At 38.0% G+C, this 21,070-nt stretch overlaps 1 protein-coding gene across 1 annotated transcript in view; it reads left to right on the forward strand.

Annotated features, from left to right (window-relative positions):
* Window positions 1-12,851, forward strand: part of BMAL2 (basic helix-loop-helix ARNT like 2) — a gene marked incomplete at its 5' end in the record, with an annotated part of 87,458 nt that extends 74,607 nt beyond the window's left edge. The window contains 8 exons of the mRNA XM_082666810.1: window positions 1,152-1,392; window positions 2,085-2,191; window positions 2,348-2,498; window positions 3,923-3,981; window positions 5,512-5,620; window positions 8,625-8,703; window positions 10,127-10,235; window positions 12,219-12,851. Of these exons, the coding sequence (XP_082522936.1) occupies window positions 1,152-1,392; window positions 2,085-2,191; window positions 2,348-2,498; window positions 3,923-3,981; window positions 5,512-5,620; window positions 8,625-8,703; window positions 10,127-10,235; window positions 12,219-12,355 (992 nt within the window). The 3' untranslated portion in view covers window positions 12,356-12,851. The remainder of the gene's footprint in view (window positions 1-1,151; window positions 1,393-2,084; window positions 2,192-2,347; window positions 2,499-3,922; window positions 3,982-5,511; window positions 5,621-8,624; window positions 8,704-10,126; window positions 10,236-12,218) is intronic.
* Window positions 12,852-21,070: the final 8,219 nt, after the last annotated feature.

Here is a 21,070-nt window from a genome sequence, read left to right on the forward strand (position 1 = left end):
CCCTGGCAGTAACTCTCAGTTTCCTGAGGTAATGGGGATGATATTAGAACCTATCATAAGACTACTAAGAAGAATAAATGAATTATTCATTTAGAGAACTTAAAACAGAGCATGGCACATAAAGTGTTCTTTACACCTTTGCTAATACTATTAGTTGCTATCTTATAAGACAGCCCATATCATCTTCCATTAAAAAAAAATTTTTTTTTTTTAAAGATTTGTAGTAACAGTCTTAGCCAAAGGTGCCAACTTAAAACAATGACTGTTCTGGTTTTTTCTAAATTTTATCACAAGCAACTGTTTTAAGTAATTTTTATCAGCTTCCCCCCCCCCCTTTTTAACCTTTAAGTTACTTTTTTGTAGATTGCCATAATCTGTATACTGCCTATCTTTTATACTGTCATTGTTTTCTTAAGCATTTCCTGTTATTTGAATATATGGATTATTTCCAATTTTTTATTTTTCTGGTTGGATCTGTTTGATGAGCTTTTTCTTATGAGTTAATTGCTTAAGATTTTTTTGAAAAGTGAAATTTGAGTCGTTTTATTTTTATACATTTTATTATAAATTTCTCTAAATGTTCTCTGAAATGTCTCTATAATATATTATAATCATATGTATCTATTAGCCATTATAAGTGCTTATATAAGAAATTTATGAATATATCCATGTATCCTTTAAATTTATGAATATAAATTATAATATACCAAAATTTAAATAAGCTGAAAACAATACTTCTGTAGCTGAGAGCAAGGGAGCATGAAGTTTAACTTTTTCTAACACATAAAGTACTGTAATTTAAAAAATTAACTTGGAAATAACAAAATAACTATAGACCTGTTTAAACCGAAATTAAAACAATCATTTTGATGTAGTACGTGTAGTTTAGTTCTTGAGAAAAATAACCCATTAGGGATGAAGCTGTTAAGTAAACATGATTGATGATTTCTTTTTAATGCAATCCTATTCCCTTTTCATATTTAGCATATTTAAAGACTATTTCATAGCATAATTATAACTATTATAAATGTCAGTGTAACAAATTTAAGAATTCATAATGGTTCAAATGCTTTTTAAATTTTTATCTTTTTTTTAGTTTTATTGTGATATAGTTGACAAATGCTTTTTTTTTTTTTAAACCTTTGAATTAGATCATAGAAAATTCTGTACTATCCACTGCACTGGTTACTTGAGAAACTGGCCTCCAAATATTGTTGGAATGGAAGAAGAAATGGACAATAAGAAAGACAGTAGTAATTTTACCTGCCTTGTTGCCATTGGAAGATTACATCCATATATTGTCCCACAGAACAGTGGAGAGATTAAAGTGAAACCAACTGAATTTATTACCCGTTTTGCAGTGAATGGACAATTTGTCTATGTTGATCAAAGGTAAACATTTATGTGCCATAATGATTAGAGTTCAATGGGATGTTTAAGGCTATTAAAGATGTGGCTTAGGGGCTTCCCTGGTGGCACAATGTTGAGAGTCCGCTTGCCGATGCAGGGGACACGGGTTCATGCCCTGGTCCGGGAAGATCCCACATGCCGCGGAGCAGCTGGGCCCGTGAGCCATGGCCGCTGAGCCTGCGCGTCCGGAGCGTGTGCTCCGCAACGGAAGAGGCCTGCGTACCGCAAAAAAAAAAAAAAAAAAAAAAAAAATGTGGCTTAGTAGCACGGCTGGATTTTTTTTTAAGGCTTTAGAACAGGAAATAAAGTTTAAATGAAATAAGGATATGGATATATCAGTAAATTTGTTCAAGCCAAATTGTAAACTTGAAATATTTCTTAGCCAATGGTGCAGAAACTGGGCATGGTCTATGGCCACAATTTTATTGGTGAATGGTAGGAATAGCATACCCTGGATTGGGTAGGTGGCCTCTGGAGTAGCCTGGTGCCTGGGTGTCCATTCTGCTTTGCAGCTCTAATCTGGGTCAAGGGCAGCCAAAGGAGCCCAGTAAAGCAAATGGGTTACTCATCCACCCGGTCTACTTCTCTACTATCCTGACCATGTGTGGACCAAAAGTATTCTGGAAGGGGATACATTCACCAATTCTGAACTTTATTTTTAATTTTAAAACCAGGGCAACAGCAATTTTAGGATATCTGCCTCAGGAACTTTTGGGAACTTCTTGTTATGAATATTTTCATCAAGATGACCATAGTAATTTGACTGACAAGCACAAAGCAGGTATGCATTGAGTGGGATCGTCTTTTGGTACTTTTTAATTACAACTTCAACTCTTAATTTTTCATTCCTGTGAAATCTGAACCTTGAATTAATCCTTAAGGAATTGATTTATATAGTGGTAGACTGTTATGCTGATTATTTTCTTTTCTTGTTAAGTTCTGCAGAGTAAAGAGAAAATATTTACAGATTCATACAAATTCAGAGCAAAAGATGGCTCTTTCGTAACTTTAAAAAGCCAGTGGTTTAGTTTCACAAATCCTTGGACCAAAGAACTGGAATATATTGTGTCTGTCAACACTTTAGTTTTGTAAGTAATTTTTTATGTTGTTAAGACCTTTATATTGATTTCAAATGAGTATCTTTGCTTCCCTCTTTTCATCTTGCTAAATCATTAAACCTGTTTAATCCTCTGGCTTTATAACTTGAGTATAATGGCATTTGCAGCAACATAGATGGACCTAGAGATTATCCTACTAAGTGGAGTAAATCAGACAGAGAAAGGCAAATATCATATGATATCACTTATATGTAGAATCTAGAGAATGATACAAGTGAACTTATTTACACAACAGAAATAGTCTCACATAGAAAACAAACTTATGGTTGCCAAAGAGGAAGGGGGGTATAAATCGAGAATTGGGGATTAACAGATACACAGTATTATATGTAAAATAGATAAGCAACAAGGACCTACTATATAGCACAGAGAACTATATTCAGTATCTTATAATAACCTATAGTGGAAAAGAAACTGAAAAAGAATATGTGTGTATACATATATGTATATGTATATTAATCACTTTGCTGTACCCCTGAATCATTGTAAATCAACTATACTTCAATTTAAAAAAAAACCCTGTGTGATCCTCTGGCTTTGGAATTTGAGTATATATTTTGAGTAATTCATTCACTGTTCATTGGCATTAGTTCTCAGAGTTAAGCTAAAAGTTTGCCCTTTCATAAAAAATTCCTTTTGGCTTAGTATAAAATGTGACAGTAAATGCATTTATTCAGGCAATTGTTTCGTACCCTTCATGGCCTTGCTTTGTCCTTCCAAAAAACTATGTGGATGTGGCTTTAAACTGTTTAAAATGGTAAGAAACTGTTTTGTCCTCCACATCATTTTTGCATGTCCATCTTCTGAGCCTGGGGAGCACATATGCTTGTGCAGGAGTACTTGGCTGAGGGATAAGCACAAATCCAGCCCGTTCACTGCCTTTCAAGCCCTGGTCTATGGCTGTGTCAGCCTGAAGGGAGAGGCAGCTTTTCCTGATTTGCTCAATATGCTAGAATGGCCTTGTTCTTAAATATTATTTTTCTATGTTTCTCTTTAAAATTGCTATAAGGTTTTATCAAACCAATTCTATTTCCTTATGTACAATATTTTAAAAAAGAGCCCCCCAGTTCTTAGTGCCTCCAGCAGGTACTAATTACCCATCCCAATAAGTTTATTATTCATCCCAATAATTCTTGTCTCCTTATCATTAGAATATGAGCTGAGAGTTTGTATCTTTGGAACCATGTACATTACAGGGTAATATGACATCTGGCAAAAGCCCTGGTACTTAGCACATCAATACCTCTGTCTCTGGTGGTGACATTAACAATATGTATATAAAACACAAATAGGTCAAAAACTGATAATTCAAATACACAGAGCTTAATGTAGTTGCTTTAACATTTTCCTTCACCTTAAAAAAAAAAATCACCTATGGTGTTTCTTAATTCTAGGGGACATAGTGATACTGGAGAAACATCATTACTTCCTTGCAGCTCTCAATCATCAGAAGGTAAGTTAGTTTTAGGTGAGGGAGACTTATAGACTGTTTATTAAGTTACCATCATTTTCTGTCTTGGAGAGGGAAAAATTTCAAGGTGAAATCAAAAAGATTTCAGGGGCTTCCCTGGTGGTGCAGTGGTTAAGAGTCTGCCTGCCAATGCAGGGGACGCGGGTTCACGCCCTGGTCTGGGAAGATCCCACATGCCGCGGAGCAACTGGGCCCATGAGCCACAGCTACTGAGCCTGCACGTCTGGAGCCTGTGCTCCACAGCAAGAGAGGCCGCGACAGTGAGAGGTCCGTGCACCGCGATGAAGAGTGGCCCCCGCTTGCCACAACTAGAGAAAGCCCTTGCACAGAAATGAAGACCCAACGCAGCCAAAAATAAATAAATAAAATGCTGGCTTAACTCCTAGAGAGTTTCATTAAAAAAAAAAGATTTCAGTGGGTTGAGTTACCCTCCTCAGAATTCCCACAGTACTTTGGTCACACTTCTGTTACAATCTTACATTGTACTGCAATTATTCGTTCACTCAACTGGCTCACTGCTAGACTCTGAGTTCTTCAAGGATAGGAATGGTGTTTTACTCATTATCATCCCCAGCAGCTGGCATAGTTCCTTATATATTAAGGCACTCAAATATCTGTTGGTCAAATTAATGAAAAGCACTAAGGGGGAGTTATCTTAGTTCTTTACCACAGGAATATTTTAATATATTATTTGTATAAAGAAAAATTAAAATATTAGGAAATATTTAAAATAAAGCAGTATTCAGCCATAAAAAAGAATGAAATATTGCAATTTGCAGAAACATGGATAGACAAAGAGATTATTATACAAAGTGAAGTAAGTCACTTCAGAGAAAGGCAGATATTGTGTGGTATCACTTACATGTGGAATCTGAAAAAGTAATACAAATGAACTTATTTACAAAACAGAAACAGACTCACAGACATAGAAAACAAACTTATGGTTACCAAAGGGGAAACGGGGGAGAGAGGGATAAATTAGGAATATGGGATTAACAGATATACACTACTATATATAAAATAAACAACAGGGATTTCCCATATAGCACAGGGAACTATATTCAATATCTTGTAGTAACCTATAAAGGAAGAGAATCTGGAAAAGAATATATATACATACATATATATAACTGAATCATTTTGTTATACACATGAAACTAACAATATTATAAATCAACTGTACTTCAATAAAAGAAAAAAAGTGGTATTGCTCTGGCTTTAGTGTGGAGATTAAAGTGGGAAGGAACTGTATGTACTCAAAGGTTACAGGTCATGATTGAACCCTCAATGACTTTCCACATATTTGATTCACATCACTCTTCATAAGCATCTTAAACCATCATGAGTTACGTTTGTAATGTAAGCATGAATATTTGTAACATTTTAGGATGCAGCTGGTTTATTAAGTAAGAGGGAAATAGGAAATATATTTGAATTGAAAGAAAGATATTGACCAAAGTTATATATTTTTTTAAAGCCCTCTATTGAATCTTTCCTTCTGTTATTATTTAGGATCCTCAAGACAGTCTTGCATTAGTGTGCCTGGAATGTATACGGGAACGGTACTTGGTGCTGGTAGTATCGGAACAGATATTGCAAGTGAACTTCTGGACTTAAAAAGGTAATGTTTTATTGCTGCAAATACTTTCACAAAATTATCATCATATTTACAAAACCAATATTAAAAAATCAATAGGTTTCCTATATGCAAACAATAACCAGTTCAATAATATAATGGAAGAGAAGATCACCTTTACAGTAGCAACATAGTTTGGAAAGTCCTTTCTAAACATCACACAAAATCCCAAATTTATTAAGAAAAAAATGGATAAATTTAATTAGATAAAAACTCAAAAAACATAACTATAACCATTATAATTAGCAAGGTTAAAAGACAAATTATACACAGAAAATGTACTTCATATGATAAAATGTACTCATTATCTTAATACATGAAGAGATTTGTATAAAGAATAAAGTTATTGAACTTTATATTAAACTGTATAATTTTATATATGTTAAACTTTATGTGTAGAATAAAGAGTAAAGTTATTAAAGGAGTCATTTAAATAACTCAATAACAAAAAATTTAGAGAGTGGACATAAATAGAAAATAAAAGTGCAAATGGCCAAGAAACTTTAAAAATTGCTCAACCCCACTCACAGTTAAAATTATATATATACAAAATTAAACAATAATGACATACCTTTTTTCATTTAGGAGATTGTCAAAGATTTGAAAGTTTGGTGATACTAGTGAGAGTCTGAGGAAACAGTCCCTCTTAAACTGTCCATGGGAATATAAACTAGTGCGAGCTCTTTGAAGCACATTTTGACTACAGCCATCAAAAATATAAGTGTATATGATCTCAGACTCAGCATCTCTACCCCAGGATCAAATATTCTTACACAACTGCGCAGAGACCCATGAACAAGACTGTTTCTTGCTGCACTGTTTAAGTAGTGATTTAAATACTTAAATCTTTACCATAACCATAACTTATTTTGGTATATCCATACAATGGCATACTCTGCAACAGTTAAATATTAGGTAGCTCTGTTTATGCTAATATGGCAAGAGCTTTATCTGGTTAATAGAAAAAAGCACAGGAATAGAACAAAAGAATAGCATGTATAATAACTCACTTGTATAAGAAAAAAGAAAGATATGTGTGGATATATGTGAATATGTGTATATACAGGCCCATAATTGCTCATCTAAAACCCTTTAGACCAGATAGGTTTTGAACTCAGAATTTTTCTGGATTTGAGAAAGGCAATGTTTTGGAATTCAATTTTTTTTTTTTTTTTTTTTTGCGGTACACGGGCCTCTCACTGTTGGGGCCTCCCCCTTGCGGAGCACAGGCTCCGGACGTGCAGGCTCAGCGGCCATGGCTCACGGGCCCAGCCGCTCAGCGGCATGTGGGATCCTCCCGGACCGGGGCACGAACCCGTGTCCCCTGCATCGGCAGGCGGACTCTCAACCACTGCGCCACCAGGGAAGCCCCTGGAATTCAATTATTTTTAAGAGATATGTGTAATACCCGCAGAGAACAGTTATATCATGGATAGCACCCCAAAATCAATTAAATCAGTATTTCTGCAGTGAGAAGTATTTACAGATTAAATGGTGAAATGTCTGGGAGGAGAGGGGAAGTATGAGTTCAGGTTAAATACATTTAACAAGATTAGGATAATTATTGAAGCTGTTTGGTGGGAATATGAGATTTCATTATATTGTCTGTTTTTATATCTAAGTTTTCCATAATAAAAGCTTAAAATGTATTTCTGGAGTGAATTGTAAATACTTGTACTAAGTAGGACAAAGTTCGACCAAAACACTACCCTGAGTAGGGTTAGAATCTAACTTCCTTTGCATGTGGATATTCAGTTTCCTCACAGCATTTACTGAAAAGACTGTCCCTGCCCCAACTGAATGATGTTGGCACCCTTGTTGAAAATCATTTGACTGTATATGCTGGCAGGGATTCGTAGGGAAAGTGGAAATTGAGCCAAAGTTGCTAGCTGGGTGCAGCTGCAGGATACAGTGGGGAGAGCATTTATATATGGCAGCACCTCAGCCAATGTATGGAGGTGAGCGGGAGAAAGCATGGTGGTTTCAGCAAACATCAAGGAGATTCACTGAGAGAAGAGTCAGGTTGCTGAGCAACTGAGTTTTAACTTGATTAAAGGGACTTTTAACTAAGGTGAAGTCAAATAGGGGAGGGACTTAAATAGCAAGTTTCTGCCCAGTGACTAATACGAAGAAAGCCATATTTCAGAAGATTAATCTGGTAGTGATGTGCATGTGGGGGCAGATAGTTTTCATCTTTAAACAAAGGCTACTTGAACAGATGGTGATTTTAAACCATGAACCACAGATGGGAAGCCAGCCAAGCTATATACATTACATTGTGAAAAATCTCTAAGACATGTCACTGATCTTTTCGTCTGTGTTTCCTACCTAATTCATTTCATTCTTCTGTTTTAATTTCTCCCTCTATACTTTCTTGTCAGTTGCCTTCTTGGGAATACAAAAGGACATAAAGTTATGTTTATGCCATTATGTTTCACATAATTGAGCATTTAGTAATATATTATATGACACTGTCAGTTTTACATATTAAGTCTTGAAGAGATTTATGATCAAAGCGTATGATTATGTTTTTGTCTTTATGTGTTCCATTGATTTTGGACCTGGGGATGACCTATTACAGTAAAAATATGATGCATTTTCTACTTTAAAAAAAAAGGTTGCAGGATGTTAGGAAATCTTTCTTTATTCTTAGTTCTGCTTTTCAGTATCCTGATAAGGAACTGAATGCCTGTCTTGAACCATGTTGTTATTCCATTACTTTGCCACGTGCTGTATTAAGACAAGTAACGTGATTTACTTAAGAGCTTTCACCTCAGAGTTTGTTTCTATTTATATAGTGTTTTCAGCACTCCATAGTCAAAAGTAAGTCTGGCACTGAACGAGTCAGTCTGATTATGAAAACTGTTGTGATATTCAGTCTTATGTTCCTCCCTGTATTTTTATCAGTAGATTATGTATTCAGAGGAGAAAATTTTCTAAAATATATATAAATAGACACATAAAATGTTTTATGTGTCACTTTTTGAAGGTTACAGTCTTCTTCATCCCTTGATGATTCAAGTCCAACAGATTTATTGAAAGATACTCACACTATAAACTGCAGGAATGTAAGTACCATTGTAAGTGATAATATTTGTGAAATAAATGAACAATAACATTGCTCCTTGTTGATTATTTCTTTTGAGAAAAGAGGCCATCCTGTAAAGAATGAACCCTTTCTACTTAGCTCAGAGTTTTTAAGAGGCAATGTAGAATAGTGGTTAAGAGTGAAGTCGCTTGGGACCATACTATCTGGGTCCAAGTTGTGATTCAGGGTAACCTCCTGCATGTTATTTAAACTCTGCACCTCAACTTCCTCATTTGTAAAAAAGGGATTAATAATAGCACCAGTCTCTTGGAGTGGTGTGTGAATTAAATGATTTAATACACAAAGAAACAAAAACTTCACAGTGCCTGGGACACAATGTGTGCTCAATAAATGGTAGCTATTATGGTTATTTTAATAGATTCGATTCCGTGGATTAAATATACTCCTTAGGGTCTGGAAAGATGTTTAAATAATATAAGCTACAGATTAAGTACTACCTACTATTTAATTCAATTGAACAAATACTAGCTATTTGAAATGCATTGTTGCATATACAAAAATGACTGAACATAGTGCTGAAAATGTGGAAGACCCATATACAGTTCTGATGTACCCCAGACAACAGAAAGCTCTAAGGTAGGTATATAAACTAAGTGGTGTAAGAATGGAGGAGAAAAGGGAAATTAAATCTGACCAGGGACAAAAGGGAACTTGAAAATATCTTTTTATATTAATATAGGCTTTTGATCTAGTATTTGCCAGTTTTACTCATATATTTAGCAAATGTTTATTGGGTACCCATTTTGTGCCAGACAATATGCCAGAAACAGGGATTTAAGTCCTTGTAACACACAAGAATCTCCAAGTAGTGTACGTTATATAGGCATTCTATGGCAAAGTTCATCAACTGAATAAGACAACATAGGTAAAAGATTTCTTCTTATGATGAGCTACATGAACATTGATTGTTTGTCCTGTGACTATTTAACAGTATGATAACATTTTGGTAAAAGTCTCTGGTTTACTCCATTCCCTACTCCAAAGCAGTATTTCCCATTGTAGTTTCATATGAGATACTGTTTTATCATCATTTTAAAAAAACTGAAATAGCTTTTCATTTTTAATTGAAAACTTTTCCTTATGTATGTAATTCAGTTATGGTTATGAATAATGCGGGGGCTTTGAAGTCAGGTAGACTTGGGTTAGAATCATGGCTCCAACACTTTGGGCAAGATATTAGACTCCTTAGGCCTCAGATGCCTGACCTCACGACATGTGGAACATGAAACGAGATGATGCTTGTGGAGTACTTAGCACAGAATACAAAGTGTGAGCTGCCATGTTGTTGATGGCATTGCCAGAGTGCCCACATCTGAAAATTGCTAAGAGGTCTTTATTTCATTCAAATAGGAGACTTTCTATTTGTTATTCTTTCTTTACAGATGTCAAATAAGGAGCTGACTACACTAAGTCCTTCTGAAATAGGGGAGCTACAGGCTACAAAGCAAAACCAAAGTGCTGTTGCTCCCCATAGGCACGAACCACTCCTTGGTAAGTTTTCTTTGGCAACTGCCTGCCATTTTGGTTTGCCAAAAACTCTTTCTTAATCACTATATTTTCAGGCTTAGGAAATTTCTAGAGATGCAAGCAACTTTATGATTTTTCCCAAAACTACAGTGAGGTATCACCTCACACTGGTCAGAATGGTCATCATCAAAAAGTCTACAAATAATAAATGCAGGAGAGGGTGGGGAGAAAAGGGAACCCTCCTACACTATTGGTGGGAATGTAAATTGGTGCAGCCACTATGGCAAACAGTACGGAGGTTCCTTAAAAAACTAAAAATAGAGCTACCATATGATCCGGCATTCCCACTCCTGGACATATATTTGGAGAAAACTAATTCAGAAAGATACTTGCACCCCAATGTGCATAGCAGCACTGTTTACAATAGCCAAGACGTGGAAGCAACCTAAGTGTCCACTGACAGTTGAATGGATAAAGAAGATGTGGTTTATATACACAGTGGAATATTACTCACCCATAAAAAATAATGAAATAATGCCGTCTGCAGCAACATGGATGGACCTAGAGATTATCATACTGAGTAAAGTAAGTCAGACAGAGAAAGACAAATATCATATGATAGCACTTATATGTGGAATCTAAAAAAATGAACTTTTTACAAAACAGAGATAGACTCACAGACATGGAAAACAAACGTATGGTTACCAAAGGGGAAAAGGCGAGGAGGGATAAATTAGGAGTTTGGGATTAGCAGATACAAACTACTATATATATAATAGATAAACAACAAGGTTCTACTGTATAGCACAGGGAACTATATTCAATATATTGTAATAAACTATAATGGAAAAGAATCTGAAAAAGAATACATATATATTTTATATAAAATGATTCAGTTTTATACATATAAAACATATATGTATAAAACTAAATCACTTTGCTGTATACCAGAAACTAACACATTCTAATATATTTTTTATACTTCAATAAAAATAACTAAGAGTTTTTCATTCAAAATCATAAATACAGTAATCATGCTGTTAATTTTTAAGTGTATGCTACTCAATGGACCTGACACTGAAAATCTGATTATCCACTGAATCAGTTATGGGTATTATTAAAACACACAATTTCAGTAAAACTAAAGTTCTTGTATTTAGGGGAAAATGTCCATTCTTAAGAAAAAGAATTTTTAAAGATACCAACCATAAAATGTTTAAGATGTAATTATTCATTTTAACTATGTTTATGCAAAGTCCAAATGAAGAAAATTGAAATGACACAATTTTATACCCCCCCATAACTGACTCTGATCTCCTGAAAATATATGTTAAAGAGAATCAAAGGACTTGAAGGAACCTGGACGTCAGCTTCACAGAGAGCCACATATTAATCATTGCAATTCTATTGTGCTTTGAAAGATACCTAGAAAACTTCGATTAATCTGTAGCTGTGTTTTAACCCTGAATTTCTAGAACCTCTTCCTTATCTCTGATTTAAATCTCATTTCCATGGTTCCTCCTTATTTCCTTTTTCAATCAAAAATCTGGGGACCGCCCCCACTTTCATAAGAGTCTTTCAAATTTGGGGGAAGATGCTTTTGTCTCAGCCTTCTCATTTTGGGGTTAAACAAGCAGAGTATTTTCACAGGCAGATTAAAGTTAAATTTCTCCTTCAAGGCTCTATATACACACATGAATAAACCCCAACCCCTAGCTTCCAACTGTCTGGGAGTCTGTACCTCTTAGTTTTTACTTTCTATTAGAAAGCTCGTAGACTAGCTCACTTACGTGCATCAAATGAGTGAAGCTCAATTTATCTGACAGCAGATTGTTATAAAAATAGGCGACCCATTTAAAAATGTATCAGGCTTCTGCAATTTAAGACATATACTTTGCCTTCAGTAATACATTGTATGGTATCCTAGCCTTGCTTTGCCATTTTTGATGATGACTCATTTTTTAACCTCCAAGTGTACTTACATAAGCCTGTATTTTAATTCAATAGGAGAAGGTGCCCAGCTGGATTTTGATGCCCTCTGTGACAATGACGACACAGCCGTGGCTGCCTTCATGAATTACTTAGAAGCAGAGGGGGGGCTGGGAGACCCTGGGGACTTCAGTGACATCCACTGGGCACTCTAGCATTTGATTTTTAACTCAACATGAGAAATATTTTGAAGCATTTCGCTTACAAAAAACTATATATTCTTCTGTACTGTACTGATAACTGTTTTTATCTTTTATTCCTATTAATGGTTGACCAGTTTTTATAGATTTGCTCCTGACTTTCACAGGGGTACAGGGAAATGTGATGTTTCCCTTCAAGTTCTCAAAATTTTCTATAGACCACTTTACTCACTGACATAGCTTAAAACCCACTAGTTGCTATATTTTTGCTAAAGTCTTTCTAACCAAGGATACCACATGTATCTTGTTTGGGTTTTGTTTTTATTTTTTGATGCACTTGTTTTGAGTTTGGGGAATTTAATGTGTTGACATCTTCCTTGTGTCTGAGATTCATTTATAATTGATTTATAATAGAAGATTTGTGTAATTTGGAACATTTCCATTCCTTGTGTATTTCCTTAATTGAGGATAGGGCTTATCCATTTTAAGAAAACGATGAGTACTTGAACATTTAAAGGGACAGTGCAGGGCTTCCCCGATGGCGCAGTGGTTGAGAGTCCGCCTGCCGATGCAGGGGACACGGGTTCGTGCCCCGGTCCGGGAGGATCCCACATGCCGCTGAGCGGCTGGGCCCGTGAGCCATGGCCATTGAGCCTGCGTGTCCGGGGCCTGTGCTCCGCAATGGGAGAGGCCACAACAGTGAGAGGCCCGCGTATCGCAAAAAAAAAATAAAGGGACAGTGCAATTTGTAGTGGTAATCACAGTGAATACTGTATTCAGTCTTTGTAGACTTGGGCAAGCACAGAGCCACGATAGTTATGCTCAGTTGAGCACTTTGAGATGGATTTTAAGTGAGATGATTTCTTATTTAAAACTCAGAAAAGAAAAAAAAAGCTGAGAGAGTTTCAGCTTTGCTTACAGAAAAGGAAAGATCTTGGGCCCTACAGCTTGGTGGTGGTTAACCTTTTCCTATAAGATTTAGTCTTAATATAACCACTCAAGATTCTTATTACAGATGGAACAGGGTTTTGATGCTGAAAAGGCTTTTAGCAACCTTTAGGATTAGTCTTAGAGGAAGAAACAGGCCCAGGCAGAGTCAACGCCTTGTGTAATGTCACAATTAAGTTCATATGTCTTTTAATGTTTAATGTATATAAACCAGTTTCTTTATACACATTTGAGAAAGCAGTAGTCTCACTGGTTAAATGATTAGTTAACTGACCTAGGAACAGTTGTTGGCTTTTTAAATTATTAGGCAATTACAGTTACTATTGCCTGTAACCAAAGGTAGTTATATAAGTGTGTTTTTAAAACCATGAGGCAACGAGAAAGAATTTAAAAACCAATTTTCTAGCTATAATTAAAAATCGAGAGCATTTTTTAAACCAGTAATTAATTCAGAGTAGCTCAAATTGAGGGCAAGAATTAAGGATATTTAAAATACTGTATGTAGGGACTTCCCTGGCAGTCCAGTGGTTAGGACTCCACGCTTCCACCGCAGGGGACATGGGTTTGATCCCTGGTCGGGGAACTAAGATCCCGCAAGCAGTGCAGCGCAGCCAAAAAAACCCCCCAAAAAACCAAAAATAAAATTATGTGTAGCTACCTTTTTGAAGATCATACTTCCATAATACCTATGGTTTTAATAGCTCTTTCTAGTTTATTACGTGTGTTCCCATATATTCTCTTTTGTGCCCCACAGGGAAAGTAATGATAGTCTAGGAAACTAATGGGGAAACTCTGAGGCTCAGATATGGGGATCAAATCCAGTTTTCCTTTTCTATGTGGTGCTGTACATCTCCAGCAGATTTCCCTCAGAGCCCCACGAAAACAAAGCATTCTTTTGACCTCACATATTTCCGTAGGCTGTAAGTAATAGATTAGAACTTTCAGACACGTTAATGGCAAACATAGCAACAGGCAACAACCAAAATCAAATGTTCCTTCACGTTTGACATTTGCAGTGGCCGTGTGGGCAAAGATGTATTGGCCTATTGTCTTGAGCCGATGCAATGTTCCAGTAATGTCAGAGGGTCAGCACCATTCCTGGTTCTGGCATTTGAGGACTTGGGAGACATCTAGGTTTAGAATAAGCCAAAAAAAACCCTCACAAGATGGGGGATACATTGGTTTGTAGTGGCCTAAGCATGACAGTTAAGTCTGAAGAAGCATGAAGGATCACATCTGTTCTCTAAGCCAGAGAGGCCTGCCTACAAATGTAACATTTTAGGGATCTGGACCATTGCAGGTCGGGCTAGACCGCCAGAGTCAGCCTAAGCTAGTGGTAGCAGGATAGGTCATTGTGGCTGCATGACCTCCAAAGCAGGTGGGGCAAAACTTCATGATGCAGGGATCTGAGAGGCAGACTTTCTAGAGGCTGGCCATGGCTGCTTGCACAGTAACAATTCTGTCTTTGCAAGAGGAGAGGTTATCCCATAGCCTTATGGATGGAAAGTCAATTGAAGGCTTTGATCCTTTAGTAGCCCACTCTGATATTTAGCTTTTGCCCTGGACCCAGGATCCAATCCATGCATTGTATGATGCTGTAGCTCTAAGCTCAGTGCTTTCTTCAAAATGCATTCTATTTATATATTTTTTTTTCTGTTTATATTTGATTGCTACTGGGAGTGACGTATTTTTATGCTTTATACTATATTACTTTTTTCTCCTACCAATTAAGTTCTTACGTTTTGGTGAAAAATATAAGTTTAATGAAAACATCCTATAAAGAATACTCTTTTTTTTTTTGGCGGTACGCGGGCCTCTCACTGTTGTGACCTCTCCCGTTGCGGAACACAGGCTCCGGACGCGCAGGCTCAGCGACCATGGCTCACGGGCCCAGCCGCTCCGCGGCATGTGGGATCTTCCCGGACCGGGGCACGAACCCGTGTCCCCCGCATCGGCAGGTGGACTCTCAACCACTGTGCCACCAGGGGAGCCCTATTTTTTTTTTTTTAATTCTGAGAATTACCTACAATGATGTAGTGCAGTGAGAGGCATGCCTGGAATCAGGAGAGCCCACTCAACCTAAATTTATCTGTGTGACCTCAAGCAAGCCATTTAAACTCTCTGTACCTCTGTTTCCTTTTTTGTAAAAAGAGGTTTGATCTCTCCATTTACTTCCAGTTCTAATTCTGTGATTCTGACCCGCAGGACTCGAGCATTAGCCTGTTGCTAGACATATGCTGTCCGGTATGATAGCCGCTGGCCACATGTGACTACTGAGTACTTGAAACATGGCTAATACATATTCAGATGTGCTATGAATGTAAAGTGCGTACCAGATTTCAAAGGCTTAGTATGAAAAAAGGGAATATAAAATATCACATTAACAGTTTTATATTGATTATGGTTCAAATATTTTGGGTATACCAAATTAAACATTAAAGTTAATTTTATTTTCTTACCGTCCTAATGTGGCTACTAGAACGTTTTAGATTACACATGTGGCACACATTATATTTCCATTCTATGGCCCTGCTCTAGAACATTTTATTAAGTGGATGTTATTTAAGCAGACCAAAGGTTATAAGTATGATATTTACCTCTAAATGCTATGGTTTAAAGGACATTTATTGATCCTTGGTTCAGTGCAAATAACTGTGAACCTCTATCGATGTATCAAATTTAAAACTTTTTTGAAATGAGTAAACTTGAAAATGTTAGACATTTTATTAGCCTGAAATCAAACAAAACTTGAGGTATATGTTGACACCCTATGGTAGTCACTAAATTGGGAAATCCATTGATAAGCACAAAGACAAACAAGAAGATACAGAATAGACTTTTGGTAAATAAATGGAATTAAAGGAAAGTATCTAATTACAGTGTCATAATGGGAAAAGGCTTATATTCATTGGTCCTCATAATCTTTGACAGATCTCCATAGAGTCTAGGACACAGGTATATAAAATAGCAACTCTCTAGGTATCAGACCATGTTTAGTGGGTCCAGTTTCAGATCCTGCTGTAAAGAGGAATCCACCACTCAGGTAGGTCATTGTTGGGCTCTGGAATTAGAGACTCAGATTTGCCAAGCGTAGTATTGTGGGCACAGCAGCCCTGACGTCTACAATGATCAGAAGCCATAAAGAAAACCTGCTGCGTGGCCACTAGGTGTCACTTTCCCATTCCTATAGGGCTTTGTTTTCATTAGATTAATTTTTCCAAGTTCCATGGGGCCTAGGACAGGCATTTATGACTTCTGTGTCCAGAATAAGTCTGCCCCTGTTTTATAAGAAATGCTTTTTAAGAGAAGTCTGGGAAGATCCCTTCCACATAAAATAAGAATTTTGGTTTAGAGACCTCTCCAGATGTGGCTCCAGTAAAAGCGGACTTTGGAAGGAAAACCCATCCAACCTAGAATGTGCTTTCTGAACTCATTGCGGAGTGTTGAGTGTGTGTGTCACTGCTCTTAGTGTTGAGTTTAGGTTTGTCTTTTATACAATTTTAAAGCTCTTTTCCATTTCACTTGCTCTTGTGTGTATGTTGGTATTTTTTAAATTTTGTGGTAAATAATGAAGAGTGAAATTAAACTATATTTTATAATAATTACTAGTTTGAAGTTTTCATTTAACATTTTAAACTTCCTCCAAAAAGTGTGTCCTTAACTATTTTATAAAGTGGAAACATAGAATGGGTAGAAGATCCAGTGTTCTAAGACCACTGGGAAGGGAGGTATATGTTACTTTATACATTTTGGGGTGTGTTCATCAGGGTGTACTAACTGCTGTCACAACTCTAAAGTGTCAGTGGCTTAATCCATTAAAGGTTTCCTTCTGCTCATATCACATCTGATGTCATTAGCACTGTCTCCCTGACTTGACTCCTCCCCCTTCCCTGCCTGTCTCTCTTTCCAACTCTCAGCTTTGCTTTCCTGTAAGCGGGTGTTATCCTCTAGTGGACCTTGTTCTCCATACTAATGCTCAGAAGCTCCAAGCACAAATTATCCTTATACCTGACAATTACAATGGAAAGAGAGCTTCTCTATTTCCTAGTAATTCACACAAAAATGTCCATTGATTAAGCCTCTGGTTCAACTTGGTTCAGATGGACTTTTCTGTGGTCAACAGGCTGAAATATACAGATGGCAAGGCTTTGGTTCCATGACTAAATCTGGGTTTAAAGGCATCCTTGAAAGGGAAATCAGGTCAAAAATAGCCAACTGCCTGACAGCCTAGGGCCAGAGGAAAGAATGAGGATGTAGGCAGAAGAGACAATGGAAAGCTTGTAACTCTTGAGAGCTGATGATTTCCTAGAATTGTGTGTTTAGGTTATGTGAGCCTCAAGTCTTTCATAGTTTGTTTTTGGTTGTTGTTTTTTGGTGTGTGTGTGTTTTTTTTTTTTTTTTTTTTTTTTTTTTTGGAGAGTGGGTCCTGGCAAGGAATAGCAAGTTACATCACATGTTTTTAAGCCTTGGCTACCTCTTTTGTTTGATACCCAGCCACTAGTCACTTTGGAGGGCTCTGTCCATTGCCTGAGGTGTGTGTTGAGAGAGACAAGAAAGGGTTGTTAAATCCTTGTCTCCCTATGTGTTTCTGGCATTGACTTTACACTTTCTTAGGCAGTCCTAGCACTAGGCTGACTGTTAGGCAGTATTTCCCACATTTACTCTTATCCAGGAAGAAATCTGTTGCATGTTACCTTGGGGGTAAAGGCATCAAAATAATTTTTGCGATAAAATATTTGTTAAAAAACACTAAAATTAGAAGCCTAGATTATGTAAACTTGTAACTTAAGTGAACTCTTGGAAATCTCATTTAATACTTGGTTGAATATGCAGTAACCCAAAAGGCTTCCCGTCTATCAGAACCAACATCTAGACCAATAGCAAACAATTACCTGATTGTTCAGTTATTTGTGGGAATCCATAGTATTCTGTTTCATTTAACAAAGATCAAGAAAGACATAGTTATAGGGCCTGAAATGGTTTTTTTGGGGGAGGATGGATACATATCAGATTATATGTAAGATAATCAAATTCGTAATATTTACAATAGAAAGGATACTATTCTATTTCTTTGTAATAACGGTAGCAGCATATTTTGTTTTTAATTGGTTTTCTGATTATAAAGGAACTTTATATTCATTATCGAAAATTCAGAAATACAGAAAAGTGGGATCCAATCAAGATGGGGAGTAGAACGACGTGGAACTCACCTCCTCCCACAGATATATCAGAAATACATCTATATATGGAACAATTCTCCAGAATACTTACTGAACGCTAGCAGATCTCAGACACCTGAAAGGACAAGAAAGATCTGCAGATAACTGGGTAGGACAAGAGGAAAAAAAAAAAAATGAAGCAGAAGAGGACCTGTGCCCCTGGGAGGGAGGAAAGGTTCCCACACCCTGGGAAGTCCCAGGGACATCAGCCAGGACAGAAGGGAGCTTTAGAGGCTCCATGGAGAGCACAACAACTGGTTTGTGGCAGGCAGAGCAGAGACCTGCACAGATGGTCCGTGCCACAGCTCTGCGTGCCCCAGCCCAAGAAGCATGTCTGCTGGTACAGGCTGGGGCTGGGTGCTGAAACTCGGGTTTCAGAGGACAGATCCAGGGAGAAGACTGGGGTTGGCTGCATGGAGACAGCCTGAGTGGGGCTGGAGCGTGGTGCAGCTGCAAACAGGGGTGTACACGGAAGAAGCCCAGGCCTGCCATTAAAGCAAAGTGCCATTGATAAGTGGCGCATAAAGGGAGGGGTGGGCCCGCCTTAGCAGCCTCTTTCTCTGCCCCCCAGCCACTGCCTCAGTGGGCTCCAGGAGCAGGTACCAGCAGGTTGCCCACATGCAGAGGTGGGGATGAAATCATAGCTGAGCCCCAGGGGCCATGTGAGTTAAGAAGCAGGGCTGAGGGCTTCCCTGGTGGCGCAGTGGTTGAGAGTCCTTCTTCCGATGCAGGTGACACGGGTTCGTGCCCAGGTCCGGGAAGCTCCCACATGCCGCGGAGCAGCTGGGCCCGTGAGCCATGGCCGCTGAGCCTGCGCGTCCAGAGCCTGTGCTCCGCAACGGGAGAGGCCACAACAGTGAGAGGCCCGCGTACCAAAAAAAAAAAAAAAAAAGCAGGGCTGAAATATCTCCCTGTGGCTGTATGAAGCATGAATTTAAACCTCTGCCACCAGCTTTGTAAACTCAGTGCCTGCAGGACATCTGAGCAGACAACAGGGGCTCCTGTGGCTGGGATGGGTCTGGCTTTATCAACCATGAGCTTTGTGGGCACATACAGGTGGGGGCTGGGTGAGGTGAGGGTCTGAGCTGCCTCATTAGCTCCCACAGCAGGTTCAGATACCTGATTACTGCAGTCCGGGACCTGACGTAATGGATCTGTGCTGGTGGCCTTGTGAAAACAATGCCTGAGGGACACTAGGGTCAATTGCCAGCATTCCCACGGTTGAGGCAGGGCCAAGGGCGATGCCAACAACAGTGTACTTTGTGAGCCCACACAACAGGTGAAAAGTGACACAACAGAGCGCACTCACTGGTGGACAGCTGTGACGGAGGAATATGATCCCACCTACCTCACACCGCAGCTCAGAAATGCAGCTCAAAAACGGATCTGGCAGCTTCTACTCCAGCAACTAGGGAGCAGACCCTGCCCCTGACAGTGCTGTGACAACCACAGAGCAAAGAGGAGGACCCGCTCAACATCCAGGGCAGGCTCTGGTCACCACAACATCAGTCACACCCCCTATCAAGGGGATAATGGCTAGGACACACTGAGGAAAGAGGTGGCAGGCATTCATACTAAAAACAGCCCTTGCACTAAAAATATTAAACCCACGCAGGCTACACAGGGACACCCACATAGAAATAGCCCTCCAAGACCACAGTAGATAATCGTTTCTCCTAAACTCACAGAATAAGAGAAATACAAGTGAAATGAGGAAGCAAAGGAACCGCTCCCAGTTAAAAGATCAAAAGAACTCCCCTGGAAGAACAAACAATGAAACACCTCTTCCGTCTGACAGATACCAAGTTCAAAAATGAGAGAATGAAAATACTGAAGGAACTAAGAAAGGCTACTGATAGAAATGCAGATTACTATAAAAAGGAACTAGAAACTATAAGAGGAGCCAAGAAAAATTAGAAAACTAATTTGCTAAGATAAAAGCTGAGCTAAAGGCAATGAATAGCAGATTGAACAATGCAGAGCAAATAAGTGATCTGGAAGATAGAATAATAGAAATCACCCAACCAGAACAGCAGACAGAAAGCCAAATGAACAGAAAAATGAAAGCAATGTAAGAGACCTATGGGATAATATAAAGTGTGCCAATCTATGCATAATAGGAATTCCAGGAGAAGAAAGAGAAAAGGGGACCAAAAATGTATTTGAAGAAATTATGACTGAAAACTTCCCAAACCTAAAAAAGAAAACAGATATCCAGGTACAGGAAGCACAGAAGATCCCAAACAAGATGAACCCAAACAGACCTATACCAAGACATATTATAATAAAAACAGCAAAAGTTAAAGATAGGATTCTAGAGGCAGCAAGAGAAAAACAAAGAATTACAAGGGAACCCCATAAGGCTATCAGCTGATTTCTCTACAGAAACGTTGCAGGCCAGAAGGGAGTGGCAAGATATATTCAAAGTCCTGAAAGGGAAAAATTTGCAACCTAGTATACTCTACGCAGCAAGATTATCATTTAGAATAGAAGTAGAGATAAAGAATTTCTCAGATAAACAAAAACTAAAAGGATACAGCAATACTAAACCTATCCTAAAAGA

The sequence above is a fragment of the Grampus griseus genome (assembly GCF_964374135.1).
Source record: "Grampus griseus genome assembly, chromosome: 11".
Lineage (NCBI taxonomy): Eukaryota > Metazoa > Chordata > Mammalia > Artiodactyla > Delphinidae > Grampus > Grampus griseus.